Source organism: Sturnira hondurensis, unplaced genomic scaffold (assembly GCF_014824575.4).
Source record: "Sturnira hondurensis isolate 20B ecotype Veracruz unplaced genomic scaffold, ASM1482457v3 Scaffold0021143, whole genome shotgun sequence".
Lineage (NCBI taxonomy): Eukaryota > Metazoa > Chordata > Mammalia > Chiroptera > Phyllostomidae > Sturnira > Sturnira hondurensis.
Genome location: NW_028093774.1, coordinates 29,704,415 through 29,718,661, shown reverse-complemented (window position 1 = coordinate 29,718,661; position 14,247 = coordinate 29,704,415). Strand labels below are relative to the sequence as shown.

Sequence of the window (14,247 nt, the reverse complement as noted above, 5' to 3'; positions counted from 1 at the left end):
GGGATTTCCTTACATAGGAGTTAATGATTACTATCTAAGTATAATATGGAAAAAGAAGAGGTATAGCTGAGCAAAAATGCAATCATGCACAAAACCCATAGCAATAAGTTTTCAATACCCCACAATGCTATCTGACTTAGGCAACAAAAGAGTCATTTAAATGGAGAAAACACTGCCGATTGGGGAAAATAGCCTAACACTGAGTTATGGAAAAATATTCTAAGGAAAGAGATCATAAAATGACCCTAAGAGTTTACAAAGTTGTACTCTTCCTTGGCATTAATCTATCGTTTTAACTCAAAAGAACAGTGAGGAAATGACAGCGCAATCTACTCGGCCTGAGATCAGATTTGTCACGCCAACATCGGCAGGTTGGACCCTGATTCTTCAAATATTACATTGCCTTGATTAACAAAAATCATACTTCTTTTTTAAAATTATAGACTAGAGATTATAAATGAAAGCAAAGTGTGCATGCAGTCAACTGCATCATATACAAGCAACATCTCTGTTTTTAATAATCATCTTTGGCAGGCCAGAATCCAGCTGGACATGCAATATTTACATATCAAAATCCCTATTGTGTTCATCATATTGAAAGCAAGTGAAAATATATATGTATATACTGTATATACACACTTCTGTATATAGATGTATATACTATTTCAAGATATTAACAAATATATATATGTGTATATATATATATATATAAATTAGAAGTGGATTTCATCTTTGTCAGATTCAGGTGACTCAGGCCTGGAAACACTAAAAATATCCTGACATGGAATTTGGGGAGCTACCTGGAGCGGAGTTTGGGACTTGGGAGAGGAGGCCTGGGAAACGCTTTTTTCTGAGAGTATTTTTAAAATTTCTGCCACCTGCTTCTCCAAGGCAGTCATTCTGCAGCTCAGGAGCTGGATGTCCTCTCTGAGTTCGTGTTTGACTTCCTGCAGAGTGGTCTGTAAGGCTTGCTCGGGGATGGGATAAAAGGGGTGCTTGGCATCAGCCTGAATGGGGCTGTGCTCAAGCGGACTTCGCACCTCACCGGCCTTATCCAAACGAAGGTCGCTTTTTGTAATCCCACTGTCACAAGAATCTGTCTTCCTTAAAGGGTTTTTGGTCACACTGTTCTCTGAGTCACTGCCCTTGGGGTCCTCTGACAATAGCCCCATAGACTCAGCTTTTGTGACATTATTCCAGTCTTCTTTTTTCTCCTCATGGGCTCCCGTGTTATTCTTGAGTCGCAGCCATCCTTTCCCATTTCCGTTCTTCATTCTTATCGGGCTGTTGACTTTGAGACATTTGGGGTCAGCACCACCATTGGGCTTGAGTTCCATGGCATCACGGTTGTTCTGCTTGAGGGACTCACTGGCCTTCACATAGGCCAGCGATGTCTGAATGGGCGTGATCTGCGACACCGTGACCACACTGGTGCCGGTGATGGATGCTCCATTCTGCAACGAGCGGCTCTCTACCTGGAGCTGGTTCCGCTCCGGGTCGCTCTGCGTTGACCCCTGATTGCGCAGCTCCTTTTGCTGCTTGAACTTCTGGAAGAGCTTTCGGACCGGGTGGTCCACCGGGATGCTGAGCGTGACTTCGTTCTTCTGCCTGAGGCGCTCCTCCTCCTCCTTCTTCACATCACTGATTTTGCGGAAAATGATCTGTGGTGGGGCAGAGATATTGAAAATATGATCAAAACAGATGAATTTATAATTGTGTGACACCATAGCAGACGTACTTGGTTTTAGAGAGGAAACCCTCGAACACAGGGCAAGATCATTTCTGAAAGCAAAAAATATTCTAATACTATTCAACACATGCAATGTACTTAAAACTCAGCATGGGGCCGTTGACTAAGATTACTTAGCTTACGTAATTCTAGGGAGAGCGTAGTGAAGAGACAACTGAATAGAGGTACTTGCTTTCTAGTTCATGTTCCTATTTAATAGAAATATATATATATATATATTAATATATATGTGTACATACGTATATGCGTAAAGAAATATATATTTATCTCTTAAATTTACTTGTAATACATCACTGTTTTGTAGGTTTCTCTTTAATATATATGATTCAAAACCATTTTAATACCTTCCTCTATCTAACAGTCAGATAGTAAAATTTCTAGGGAATAAAAGAACTGAAAACTTAGTTTACCAACAAAACTTAGACAGTTTACCACCTGGGCTGGGTACGAGGAAGGATTACAGTTATTCTTATGGCCCCAGAGGGCAGCCCTGGATCCATCAGTAAAAGTTTCTAGAAGGTAAACACTACCTCCACGCATACAATTAATTTCAAGCTGCTGTCTATCAACTGACTAGTGTGAAAACTCATGAACCTCACACCACTAAAATATCCAAACAGAAGGAAGGATATTGTCCATGCAATACTTTCACTGAGTGGAAGGCTGAACTCTTCAAATTCCAATTTTCTTTAAATTTTAAACATAAAATTAAATTACATAGTGTGTGTGATGTTAGATGAGTATCCACAAATAAATAAGCACACTTTTATGAATAAATGTAATTTGAAAATGACATTGGAAATTTGTAATTCCATCAAGAGAAATAAAAATATTAACTATATAAGAAATTATCACTTCTATTATCAGAGTTAGAAATGAATTTAATAGTGTAAGATTTTTGACTGAGTCCTTCTGAAAAATGAAATAACTGCAGATGAAGGCTGTAAGGAAAATTCAAAGGGGAGTTAGATGAAGTGCTTTCAGAGACAGACAATTTTATGATAACAGCAAGATTACTTACTTCCATCACCCTCTCTCATTAAGTTTTTGGTTAAGTTGGAAATATACGAGAAGAGTCCCTGGCATATAATAGACTCTCAAAATATGTTGGCTCTCTCCTGTGAACTCTCATAAAATGCTTTGTATTTCAAGCCATTTTCATCAGCTCTTGAAGATTCAGCTTCCAGGAGAAACACATAGTCATTGATTTTATACCAGAAACCAATAGCAATGATGGTCTCTTCGACAGAGAAGTGAGGGAGACAGCAGTTCTCTAAGGGCACATTTTACAAAGTGAGACTGATGCACTAAATATAGCTCATCATGTGGTAATGATTTGAAATTTAAAATAAATATTTTCTAAATTCAATAACTGTCTGTAAAGATCAGCATATTTCCCCCATTCTAGTGGCACAGGATATTGAATCTTTTTAAAAGATGTAATACTAATCTCCAAGTCGGACATCAAAGCTCCAACAGTTTAATTAGACGTCTTTCAAAGGGTTGGCAGGTTTCTTGTATCTCCTGAGTAAACAGAACTTGTTCTAAGACTTCAAGATATGCGCACTCCTAAAAGAAAAGATATTAATACTCTCTGAGACCAGACACATTCAAACGTGGAAACTTAGGTGCTTTATTTGTGTTTCATCCCCTATTGCCAAGAGGGCACTCACTTTGGTTCTATGAACCAACATGAGGAATTAACAAAAGTAATTGGCCACATCCTCCTTCATACTCAGTTCTTACCCTTTTTGTTTTTTAAAGATTATTTCATAGACATAGCCTAGTGCAATGTGGTAGGTGACAGTAGCCTTCCCATTTGGGAAAAAAAGACTGATTTCAAACTATTAGTGGAAGAGGGCAGGTACTTGACACAGGGATGTCAGATAATATGCAGGATATCCTTGCAATATTTAGGATGTACTTATACTAAAAAATGTACATTATGATTTGCTGTTTGTCTGAAATTCAAATGTAACTAGTGTCCTGTATTTTTGTTTGCTAAATGTGGCACTTACTGGTACATGATAGACAAGGACATTACTGTCTCTGCAATGGCGACATGCACTACCCTGGGAGGCTGGTAGTTTATGAAAGATCTGGGGTCCTTGAAGACTGTGGATTTGGGGACATCTGAGGCTAGAAGTTTTATATTTAAAATAATAGCTAATAATTGCTTACAATTATTGTGTGCTCACCACGTTCAGGATGCTTGGTGATTTAAGAGAGTAATATGCTCAAGTAAAATATCAATTTAAAAAAGCCATTTCCAGCTTTTTTGACTCCCAGCTGCATCACCCCACCCCAATCCCAACAGCCAAGACTAAACAAAGGTGCTTGGACTGCTGAGAACAAAGACTCCAAATGTCAAACTGCCAGAGTCCTGACAGTCTGCACCAGCAGACAAAGCAATAGAACTGGGTTGGCATATTCTGCCCCCAAGAAGATGTAAAAGGACCTGAGAATGATACAGAGAGAGGTTTGGGACATTAGGAGACTCCTAAGAGTGTGGCCCATTGGTCTGTTCCCTCTACTCCCCACTCCAGGGGACAGGGGATGAGGTGATATTAGACATAGCTCCCTTGAGGTTGGGTTGTACTTATGAACACATGGACAGGTCCTAACTCCTCATCTGGAGTTTGCAGAGCAACAGAACCTACACATTTCCTCTCTGGAGCCAAGAACGCTGAGTGGAAAATGCAGGAACCCTCACTGGAGAGCAAAGATTACCTCCTGTGTAGCTGGGATGGGCATGGCTAGGGTCCACACAGGCCCAGGAAGCCACAGAAGGGAACCAATTGTAATTTCAGCCCCCCAAAAGCCCAATGAGGCAAAGGTACCCCCATGAGGTAGAAGAAGTTATTACACCCAGTAAGATACCTGCTGACAGGATTTACAGACCATTACACATGCCCCACAATAAATAAAGCCATAGAGCTCGCTTGGACAGTTCAAAAAGCCAACACTATGGATTAACCAGAAGCCTTCCAGATCTTACAGACAAACCCTTGGTATTAAAGTGACTCCCACTCACTGCCCCCTCCCTGCCCCACAAACCTATCTCAGTAACAGGCACAAAGGCAATCTTGAGCCCCATGAAAGAAGCAGCAGGTGCAGAGGAAGGGCCGAGAGGAGAGAGAGGGTCACGAGGCAATTTTCTACCCAAGCTACGGAATTTGAACAGGAGTCTAACTGAAAATAACACTTGTATTTGACCAACTACTTACCATAACCAGGTTTTTATGCCAAAATTAACTTTACAAAACATTACCGGATTGGATGGAATTTGCTGAATGAGACTGAATTTATCTTCTATCTTTTGACTGCAGAAGAGAAATTAAGATTAACTGAAAAACAGTTATAAGAAGTTTACCTACAGGAAAAAGATTATGTCCACACAGGCTATCTAATTTAACTGTCATAACTGCTCTGTGAAATAAATCCTATTATTCTCATATCACGGAAATGCAAACTAAGGCACTGAAAGTTTAAGTGGTCTGCCTTAGGTCACACAACTAGTAAGTGACCAGGGTACAAGTCCAAGGCGCCACATTCCAAACAGTTTATACCCCACTGCAGCTCCTCAGGGTGACTTTGACACTTCCTCCGGGACCCTGTGAGGACCCAGACAGTTAAGTGGGTGAAGCAGGGAGTGATACAGCAGTTCTATACCCAGCAAGTAGCCCTTCACAGAGCTTTTGCCTTGGAAAACCATCCCCAAAAGCAGTCAATTGAAGGAAAGACTGAAGCCCCGGGCTTGTTGAGTAATTAAGAGCCTTGCCAAAAAAGCCAGGGAGAGCCTTAAAGGAGACAGTCTTTAAACTGTCCTCACTCCCAAAGGCAAAGCCTGTAGGCTTGTCTACCTGTGCTCAAAATACCTGCCACCATGTTGTGGCTTCTTATTCCCTTCAAGAGAACCCTTGTATTTTCTTTTAACTTGCTTTTACATATATTAAATGTATTGCCTTTATGAAAGGCAATGACTGAGGAAGGTCAAAGAAAGTGATTTTCCCTGTACTTAAATACCATCTTTGATTCAACTAATTCCCAGATTTGTTTGTTATGGGGACAGGGATTGTTGTCTGTATCTCCAGTCTCTACAACAGTGTATGTTACATTGAAAGACCTCAGAAAATAAATGTTATTTATCAATTCAATAACCTTTTCATATATTCAGCAAATATATGGTTGTAATAGGCCTATGAATCAAAAATAGTACAAATAGGAAGACTTTTTTCTAATTTTCTTATTTCTCACTCTCTAAACAATGAATCAATGCTATATATATTATTATAATCGATCATTAATGTCTTCTCCTATATCCCCATGTGGAAGTAAAACATGAAACCATTTACCCTGGCATCCCTGGCACCTGGCCCACTGCCAGGCAGGAGGAAATGGTTAACAGATACTTTCTGAGTAGCATCGGGTTTAGGTCTTCGACCCAGGAATCAGTCTTTAAAGACCTGAGTCAGAACAATTTCATTGTAAGGATGTAATAACATCCATTAAGAGCTTATTTTCCAGCCAATGACAATGCAACACTTTCTTAATGTGAAGTAAGAGAATATGGGCACTAAGATTAAAAACAAAGAAATGAAAAGATGATTTAATCATGTCTACAAGGTTTAAAGACTAATAATTTACTGAGGTGCCACCACCCTTGATACATGTCTTATATGTTAAGCATGATAGCTCTCTGTTCTGTCTTGTTTTAAAGAGTGCATATGTCACAAATAAAATAAAACAGGATGCCTAAAGTAATGCATTATATTTTAAAAACATTAAAAGTAGTCGGCCCTCTCTATAAATCCTCATAGTTTTGAAGATAAACTTTATGACCCTTCACTCTAAATTTAAATAACAATGTATTTATATTACTAAGGAGCTACATTTCATCACAAAAATAGCAAGGTGATTGATTATTCTACATTACCATACAAGCATGAGTATTCTCGAATATATCCTTCAGAATCTTTCCTTCTAAGAGGTGCTTTTTACTTTTAACTTTTTAATCATGCACATAATAAAAAGGTTCAACTTAGTAACAGAATGGAAGATTGATAAGTTTTATTTAGTTAAACCCTTTTAAAAGAGAATTATTTTATTTAGATTTTATTTTATTTAAAAAACTTACATGCTACTCTTTGGAAGTTGCAAGAATCTGCAAACATATTGATAAAAGTTTTTATAATCCAATTGATTCTTATATGGGCAGTGTGCCATACAGAAGTAAAATGTTCCCTGGTTATTCACTACAATAGTTATATTGATTAATCTTACACATTTACTATATGGAAATGATGATGATTTATCTCTAGGAGACAAACAAAAGAAACCGCTCCCAAAATGTCATTTTAGAAAATGTTAGGCCTCCAAGTGTTGGAGGTAACCAGTGCCTATCAGTAAATGAATGAATCAAAAAACTGTGGTACATTTACACAATGGAATACTACGCAGCAGAAAGAAAGAAGGAGCTCCTACCCCTTGTGACAGTGTGGATAGATATGGAGAGCATTATGCTAAGTGAAATAAGCCAGGAAGTGAAAGACAAATACCATATGATCCCACCTGTAAGTGAAAATTAATCAACAAAAGAAACAAGCAAGTGAAGTAAAACCAGAGACATTGACCCTAAGAACAAACTGAGAGTAACTGGAGGTGAGGTGGGAGGGCACAATGGGAACAAAAAGGGGAAGGGTTTTCAGGAACATGCGTAGAGGACACATGGACAAAACCAAAAAGGATCAAGGTGGGAAATGGGAATGGCTGGGGTGGGGAGGAATGGTGGGGGGAAAAGAGAGACAACTGTACTTGATAACAATGAAAAATGTGGAAAAAAGAAAGAAAGAAAATGGTAAACAATCTGAGTGAAGTTCATAGGAGAGCAACGCAAATGGATTAAATGATGTAAAATAAAAGGAAAAATATATATACATGATTATCAATGTGGTGTTAAATCAGCCTTTAAAAATCTAACACTGAATTTTTTTCTCAGTATTAAAAATTTAGAGCTTCTTGCACTTGATGTGCTCCATATCTATTTTCTCCCCCAATGGCAAATCAAATTGCTGATGAACATGACAAAAGAATTGAGGACAATTTTTTTTTTTTAAATCACGAATCAGACTGATTCCAGCCATACATCTATTGGCAGAATGCACAATAGCTTGTACTGTTTCTGTGAGTAGAGAGGTTTATTTCATTCAAGCTTTTCTTCTGCATGCTTCATTATGTTCTATGGAGCTCATACTGGAAGACTTAATTTATTTAAATGATAAAAGCTTCTTAAATGTAATAGGAAACATAGCCAACTGAGTTCTCCATTCCAAAAGTAGGACATTTGATCATAAAAGTGATAGCAAAATTGAGTAATTTGAGTATGTACTGAACTTTGAAATCTAATAAAGGAAAGGGGGTTAGAATCATTTGCTTAATGATATAGGTTCAGTATTTTATAATATGAAGAAAGATAGCTTCTGTGTTTTGTCTCAAATGGCCCATGACTCTCCATATCTGTGAGTCTAGGGAATTGACTAGGAATTTATAGGCACGTACAATCAAACAGCAGCTCCTGTTCCCTGACCCTATGGGGTCTAGTTGGTTTGTTTCTTTTTTTTTTCTATTTCTATAATAAACTTAGTCACTAATTCTAACTCTAATATTTTGAATTCATTCCAATCTGAATTAATACTACAAAGCATTATATTTATTATAATCTCCGTATTGGAGGTTATAAGCTCTTCCTAGCAAAGGCCACAGAGATGGAGCTGTGGCTGGTGGCGATCCAACAAATTCAGATGTGTGAAGGAAGGGTACTGAACACATCAGGACTTCTGGTCAAGATGGAGGCATAGGTAAATATGTATGCTCATAGGTCATGCACATCTCCTTGCATGACCACAACGAAATTACAACTAAACAACAAAACAACCATTATTCATAGTCATCAGAAATCAAGTTGAATGGAAGTTTAACAACTACAGAATTAAAGAAACTACAACCATCCAGACTGGTAGGAGGGGCAGAGATGCGGCACGTGCTGGTCCCACATCCACATGTAATGCATAAAAATTCAGAAGGGATATATCAGAAATGAGGAGTTTCAGCCCAAAAGCAGCCCCCCGCCCCAGCCCAGGATTCTAATGCCAGGGAGATAAGTCCCCATAGCTTCTGGCTGCAAAAGCCAGTGGAATATGAGTTGGTGGAAAAAACTTCTGAAGTCCTAAGCAGTCCCTCTTAAAGAACCCACAGACACTCGCTCTAAGCTCCGGCATCAGGGTAGCAGCTTGAAAGGCACCAGTGGCATACAGGGAAGAACTGAAGTAGCTGGCTTTAAGGAGAGAACTGAGGGATAGCCTTTTCCCACATGGGATGGTAGGCAAAGGTCACTGTTCTTCTTCCAAACCCACCCCCAACAGAGACACAGAGCCACAGAGCCACAGAGCCACAGAGCCACAGAGCCAGGAGGTGGATGCCATATGAGACTGCATCAACCTGGCTAACCCTGTTTGTCCCACCCTGGAGTTCCCCTGAGGCTCCATCCCTCCCAACTTACAGCCCACCCAAGCTGTTAACAGCTGGCCTCAGTGAACCCCCAGCCCCCATATCTCTTGCTAAGTGGCTCCAGGCCTGGCACTAGCAGCAGCAAGCCTAGATTCATAGCTTGGGTTCACTTAGGAACCTCCAAGCTCAGCACCAGTGGCAGCTATCTGCAGACTGCTTTATATCTCAGGCACAGTGGCCCCAGGTAGAACAAAGGTGGGGTTGACACTGGCCTGTACCACCCAGGAAACTACAGAGACTGCACAACCAGTGGAAAACTACAGACCACTTCAGAGTGGTCACATTGATACATTGATACACATTGATAACACCACATTGATAATCATGTATATATATTTTTCCTTTTATTTTATAGCATTTAATCCATTTAATCCACCACCACCCTGCCCCTGCATATCTGGTCCTCCACATAGGGCAGAAGTTGGTGGTAAGTGGTCACAGCCAGTCCTTGCAGCTGATTGACCTAGGTAAATCCCTCCCCCAACCTGCCAACAGCAATCAAAGCTCAACTACAAGAGGAGGGTGTACTTAGCCCACAAGAAGGATGCACCTGGAGGACTCAGCTTGAGTGATAGGGGAGGCTGTGCTACTGGACCCTACAGGACACTTACTATATTAGGAAGTCATAGCAACTCTATCTAATACATGCAAACAAACACAGGGAGGCTGCCAAAATGAAGAAATAGAGAAACCCAGCCCAAATGAAAAAAAAAGATCAAAATGACAGAAAAAGTCTGAACAAAATGGAATAAGCAATCTATCAGCTGCAGAGTTCAAAACACTGATTATAAGAATGCTCAAAAGACTTAGTGAGGACCTCAACAGCATAAAAAAGATCCAGTCAGAAACAAAGGATACACTAATTGAAATAAAGAACAATTTACAGGGAAAAACAATAGTAGAGTGGATGAAGCCAAGAATCAAATCAATGATTTGGAACATAAGGAACCAAAAAACAACCAGTCAGAACCAGAAGAACAAAAAAGAATAAAAAAATGTGAGGCTAGTGTTAGAAGCCTCTGGGATAATTTCTAATGTTCCAACATTCATATCATAGGGGTGCCAGTGCCCATCAGTAAATGAATGAATCAAAAAACTATAGTGCATTTACACAATGAAATACTAAGCAGCAGAAAGAATGAAGGAACTCCTACCCTTTGCGACAGCATGGATGGATATGGAGAACATTATGCTGAGTGAAATAAGCCAGGCAGTAAAAGACAAATACCATACGACTTCAACTATAAGTGGAACATAATCAACAAAAGAAACAAGCAAGCAAAACTTAATCAGAGATATTGAAATAAAGAACAAATTGACAGTAACCAGAGGGGAGGGGAGGACGATAAAGGGGGAAAGAAGGGGAAGGGTGGTCACGGAACACATATAAAGGGAGAAAGACAGTAGATGGAGGGAAGGATAGAACGTGGGGCGGGGGGTACAGCAGAGGAGAGTAATGGTGAAAAATGTGGACAACTGTAATTGAACAACAAGAAAGAAAAAGAAGAAGGGAGCAAGAAATTGGAAATCTATTTGAACAAATAATAAAAAAAAAACTTCCCTAATATGGTGAAGGAAATAGACATGTAATCCAGGAGGCACAGAGAGTCCCAAACAAGATGGATTCAAAGAGGTCCACTCCAAAACACATCAAATTTAAAATACCAAAGTTTAAAGATAAAGAGAGAATCTTAAAAGGAGTGAGACAAAAGTAGTAAGTTACCTACAGGGGAGTTTACATAAAACTGTCAGCTGATTTCTCAAAAGAAAATTTGTAGGGTAGAAGAAATTGTCAAAAAATATTCAAAGTCATGAAAAGTGGGGGCCTACCTCTAAGATTTCTCTAGCCATCAAAGATATCATTTAGAATTGAAGGGCAGATAAAAGAGTTTCCCAGACAAGAAACACTAAAGAATTCTTCATCACCACACCATTATTATATGAAATGTTAAAGAGACTTATTAAGAAACAAAAGATGAAAACTATGAACACTAAAATGGCAATAAATACATCTTTATCCCCCATCCAATCTAAAAACAAACTAAGCAAAAAAGAATACAGACAGAATCATGGCCACAGAGAGCATTTTGATGGTTGCCAGATGGGAGGGGATGTGGGAAAAAGAGTAAGGCGGTATGGGGATTAAGAAGTACAAATAGGTAGTTACAGAATAGCCATGGGGATATAAAGTACAGTATAGGAAATAGAGTAGCCAAAGAACTTATGTGCATGACCCATGGACATGAACAATGGTGGTGGGGAATTGCCTGAGGGAGTACGGGGTGCTGGGTGGAGGGGGGGAAAGAAGGAAAAACAGGGACAATTGTAATAGCATAATCAATATAATACAATTTAAGAAAAGGATGATGCATTACACTCTGTTTTGAAACATGATGGCCTTGCTTTATTTTGGCCACTCATAAATCTGTAAGCTCTCCAAGGACTACTGTAACTGGAAAACCAGCTCAGAATGGTCCTCTCCTGTTTAACAAGATCCTGAGTTGCATTCAGGCAAAATACCATATGTCATGCAGTCGAAGCAGGTGCAGAGGAGAGAACTTTAACCTCCAGTTGCATGTGGCACCAAAGTCTTGCCCATCCCCCACCACACACACTTGGAATCAAAATGATACAGGGTGCAGCCAAGGGGGGGGCCCAGAAAAGATTTGGAATGGTGTCCAGAACTCAAAATGTACAGGAATATTGGAGGAAATATTAAGATGTCCCCCCGCCCCCCCTCCCCAGGTGTCAGTTGGGGGAAGGGACGAATGGAGCAGGGCCATTGAGAGCTGTTTTGCATAGCAACAGTTTTGCAGCTAACCTCTGGAATGGTCATTTAACATATCTATAACCTTTAACTGGTTTCATAGATATGTTAAATAGCTGTGGCCAAGTTTTGGGCCAGGGAGAAGTGAGTGGCTACCCAGGATGTGATTGGGGGCTGCTTCTCTGAGAGAGAGTGCCTGCCAGAGATGCATGTGGCTTTAGGAGAGTGAGGACCCCTCTTGGCCAGGTGAGGGGGAAAGCCACGCTGTTTTGGAAAGATGTAGACCCCTGTAGCCATTAGGAGAGAGAGCCACGCAGTTTCAGCAGAGTGCAGACCCCCTCTTGGTCAGGTGAAAGGGAAGACCACGCAGCTTTGCCAGAATGGAGATCCCTGCGGCCAGGTGAAGAAGAAAGACGCGCTTTTTTGGTGGAGTGCGGCTTTGGTAGAAGAGGCCCACGCAGCTTTGGCGTGCTCCCTTTGGCTGAGTGGCCTGGAAACCAGGAGAGACTTTGACTGGAACTTGGTACAAAGAACTCTTGCCAGTGAAAGGTGCCACATGACTTTGGATTAATTGGAGATCCTGCCTGGACAGGCAGGCGACACAGCTCACGTGCCAGCGACCTGAAAAACGGACGTGTGCTCTTTTCCTGATTTACGGTACCTGGAGTTGGGACAGTGGGAGAAGGGAGCGCTGTGTGTGTGTGTAGGTGTATACCCTTAAAGACTTTAATATTTTAAGGAAGGCATTAGGCCTGAATAGCATTAAATAAACATTTTGTTTTCTTTTCACAAATCTCTGGCATTGAGAGATGTCTTTCCGATTGGCGGCGGACAGAAGAGCCCAATACATATTAGTATACCGTCCTTGGGAGGGGCCCCTGTTTTCTGAAGCAGTTTTTGGCATCCCTCGGTGGGCCAAGTATTGCCCTCCCCCTTGGACCCTTGTTCGGTAACAAAAACACTGGGACATAACTGGAATGGGAACACCAGACCCCTTTCAGAAGCAAAGGGTCCATTGTTCAGGAAGATCTGGTGCTAAAACCCCTTACCACAAATGGACAAGCTCCAAGGTCCTTCCTTTTAAACTTGCCCAACCAATGCTTCTGTATACCTGTTTTCCCTAATTCCTTAAAAACTAGCCCAAACACAGGATCGAGGATTTTGGCCTTGTAAGCCATAGCTTTCTCTTTTGCCTTGCTTAGAGCTCTGCAGATAAAGTGGCTAATTTTTCCACTGCAATTCTCCATGTTTAGTGTTTGGTCCTAGTTACATCAGGTAGATGTATTCTTTCTGTTCGGTAACAAAAAGGATGTGATACGATCTAGTCCAGCTTCTTAGGTCCTAAATAAACTTTAAGACATTAATCAATCAATTGATTTATGAAAAAAAGGAAGAAAGGGAGGTAAGTAGAGCAGGAGAAGGCAGGGAGGGAAGGAGGGAGGAAGGGCGAGCAAAATGTATCACTCCCAAAACATGCCTCTCTGGTATGATTATCTTGAGGTGGTTACTTTTTTTTAAATCTCTTTTAAAGAATATTTTATTTATTTATTTTTAGAGAGAGGGGAAGGGAAGGAGAAAGAGTGGGAGAGAAACATCAATGTGTGGTTGCCTCTCATGTGTCCCCTACTGGGGACCTGGCTTGCAACCCAGGCATGTGCCCTGACTGGGAATTGAACTGGTGACCCTTTGCTTCACAGGCTCGTGCTCACTCCACTGAGCCACACAGCCAGGTTGAGCTGATTACTTTTAAGAAACATCAGACACAAGAGAAGCTCTAAAAACCGAGCAGAAGTCATTCTTTTGTAAGAGACATTTACATTTATAAGGGAAATCTCTTTTTGTAAGAGTGTCTCTGTATCAGAAAGAGAAGAATGATTCTAAATTTTTAGGAATTTTTTATTCGTGGAGAGGCAATGACTTAAATCTACATAACAACCTTACCCTTGTTTACTGTGGTTCTCTAAGGAACCCCACCTTCCCAGAACTGGCCTCCATACCTCCCCCAATATCTCCTTTGGCTGTTAGTTGGAAATGCTACTTAAGGAAGTATACATGTATACAAAACTTATGTCTCTTATTAAACTTTTCTCTCCTGTTAATCTGTCTTTTATTTTCAGTTTAGTAGGGTAGAAGAAAAAAATTTTTCTTCCCATACAGAAGAAAG

General features: G+C 40.3%; 1 protein-coding gene across 1 annotated transcript in view; it reads right to left on the bottom strand.

Annotated features, from left to right (window-relative positions):
* Positions 1-713: 713 nt before the first annotated feature.
* KCNH5 (potassium voltage-gated channel subfamily H member 5) overlaps positions 714-14,247 on the bottom strand; it is a 266,667-nt gene continuing 253,133 nt past the window's right edge. The window contains exon 11 of the mRNA XM_037031623.1: positions 714-1,661. Within this exon, the coding sequence (XP_036887518.1) occupies positions 714-1,661 (948 nt within the window). The remainder of the gene's footprint in view (positions 1,662-14,247) is intronic.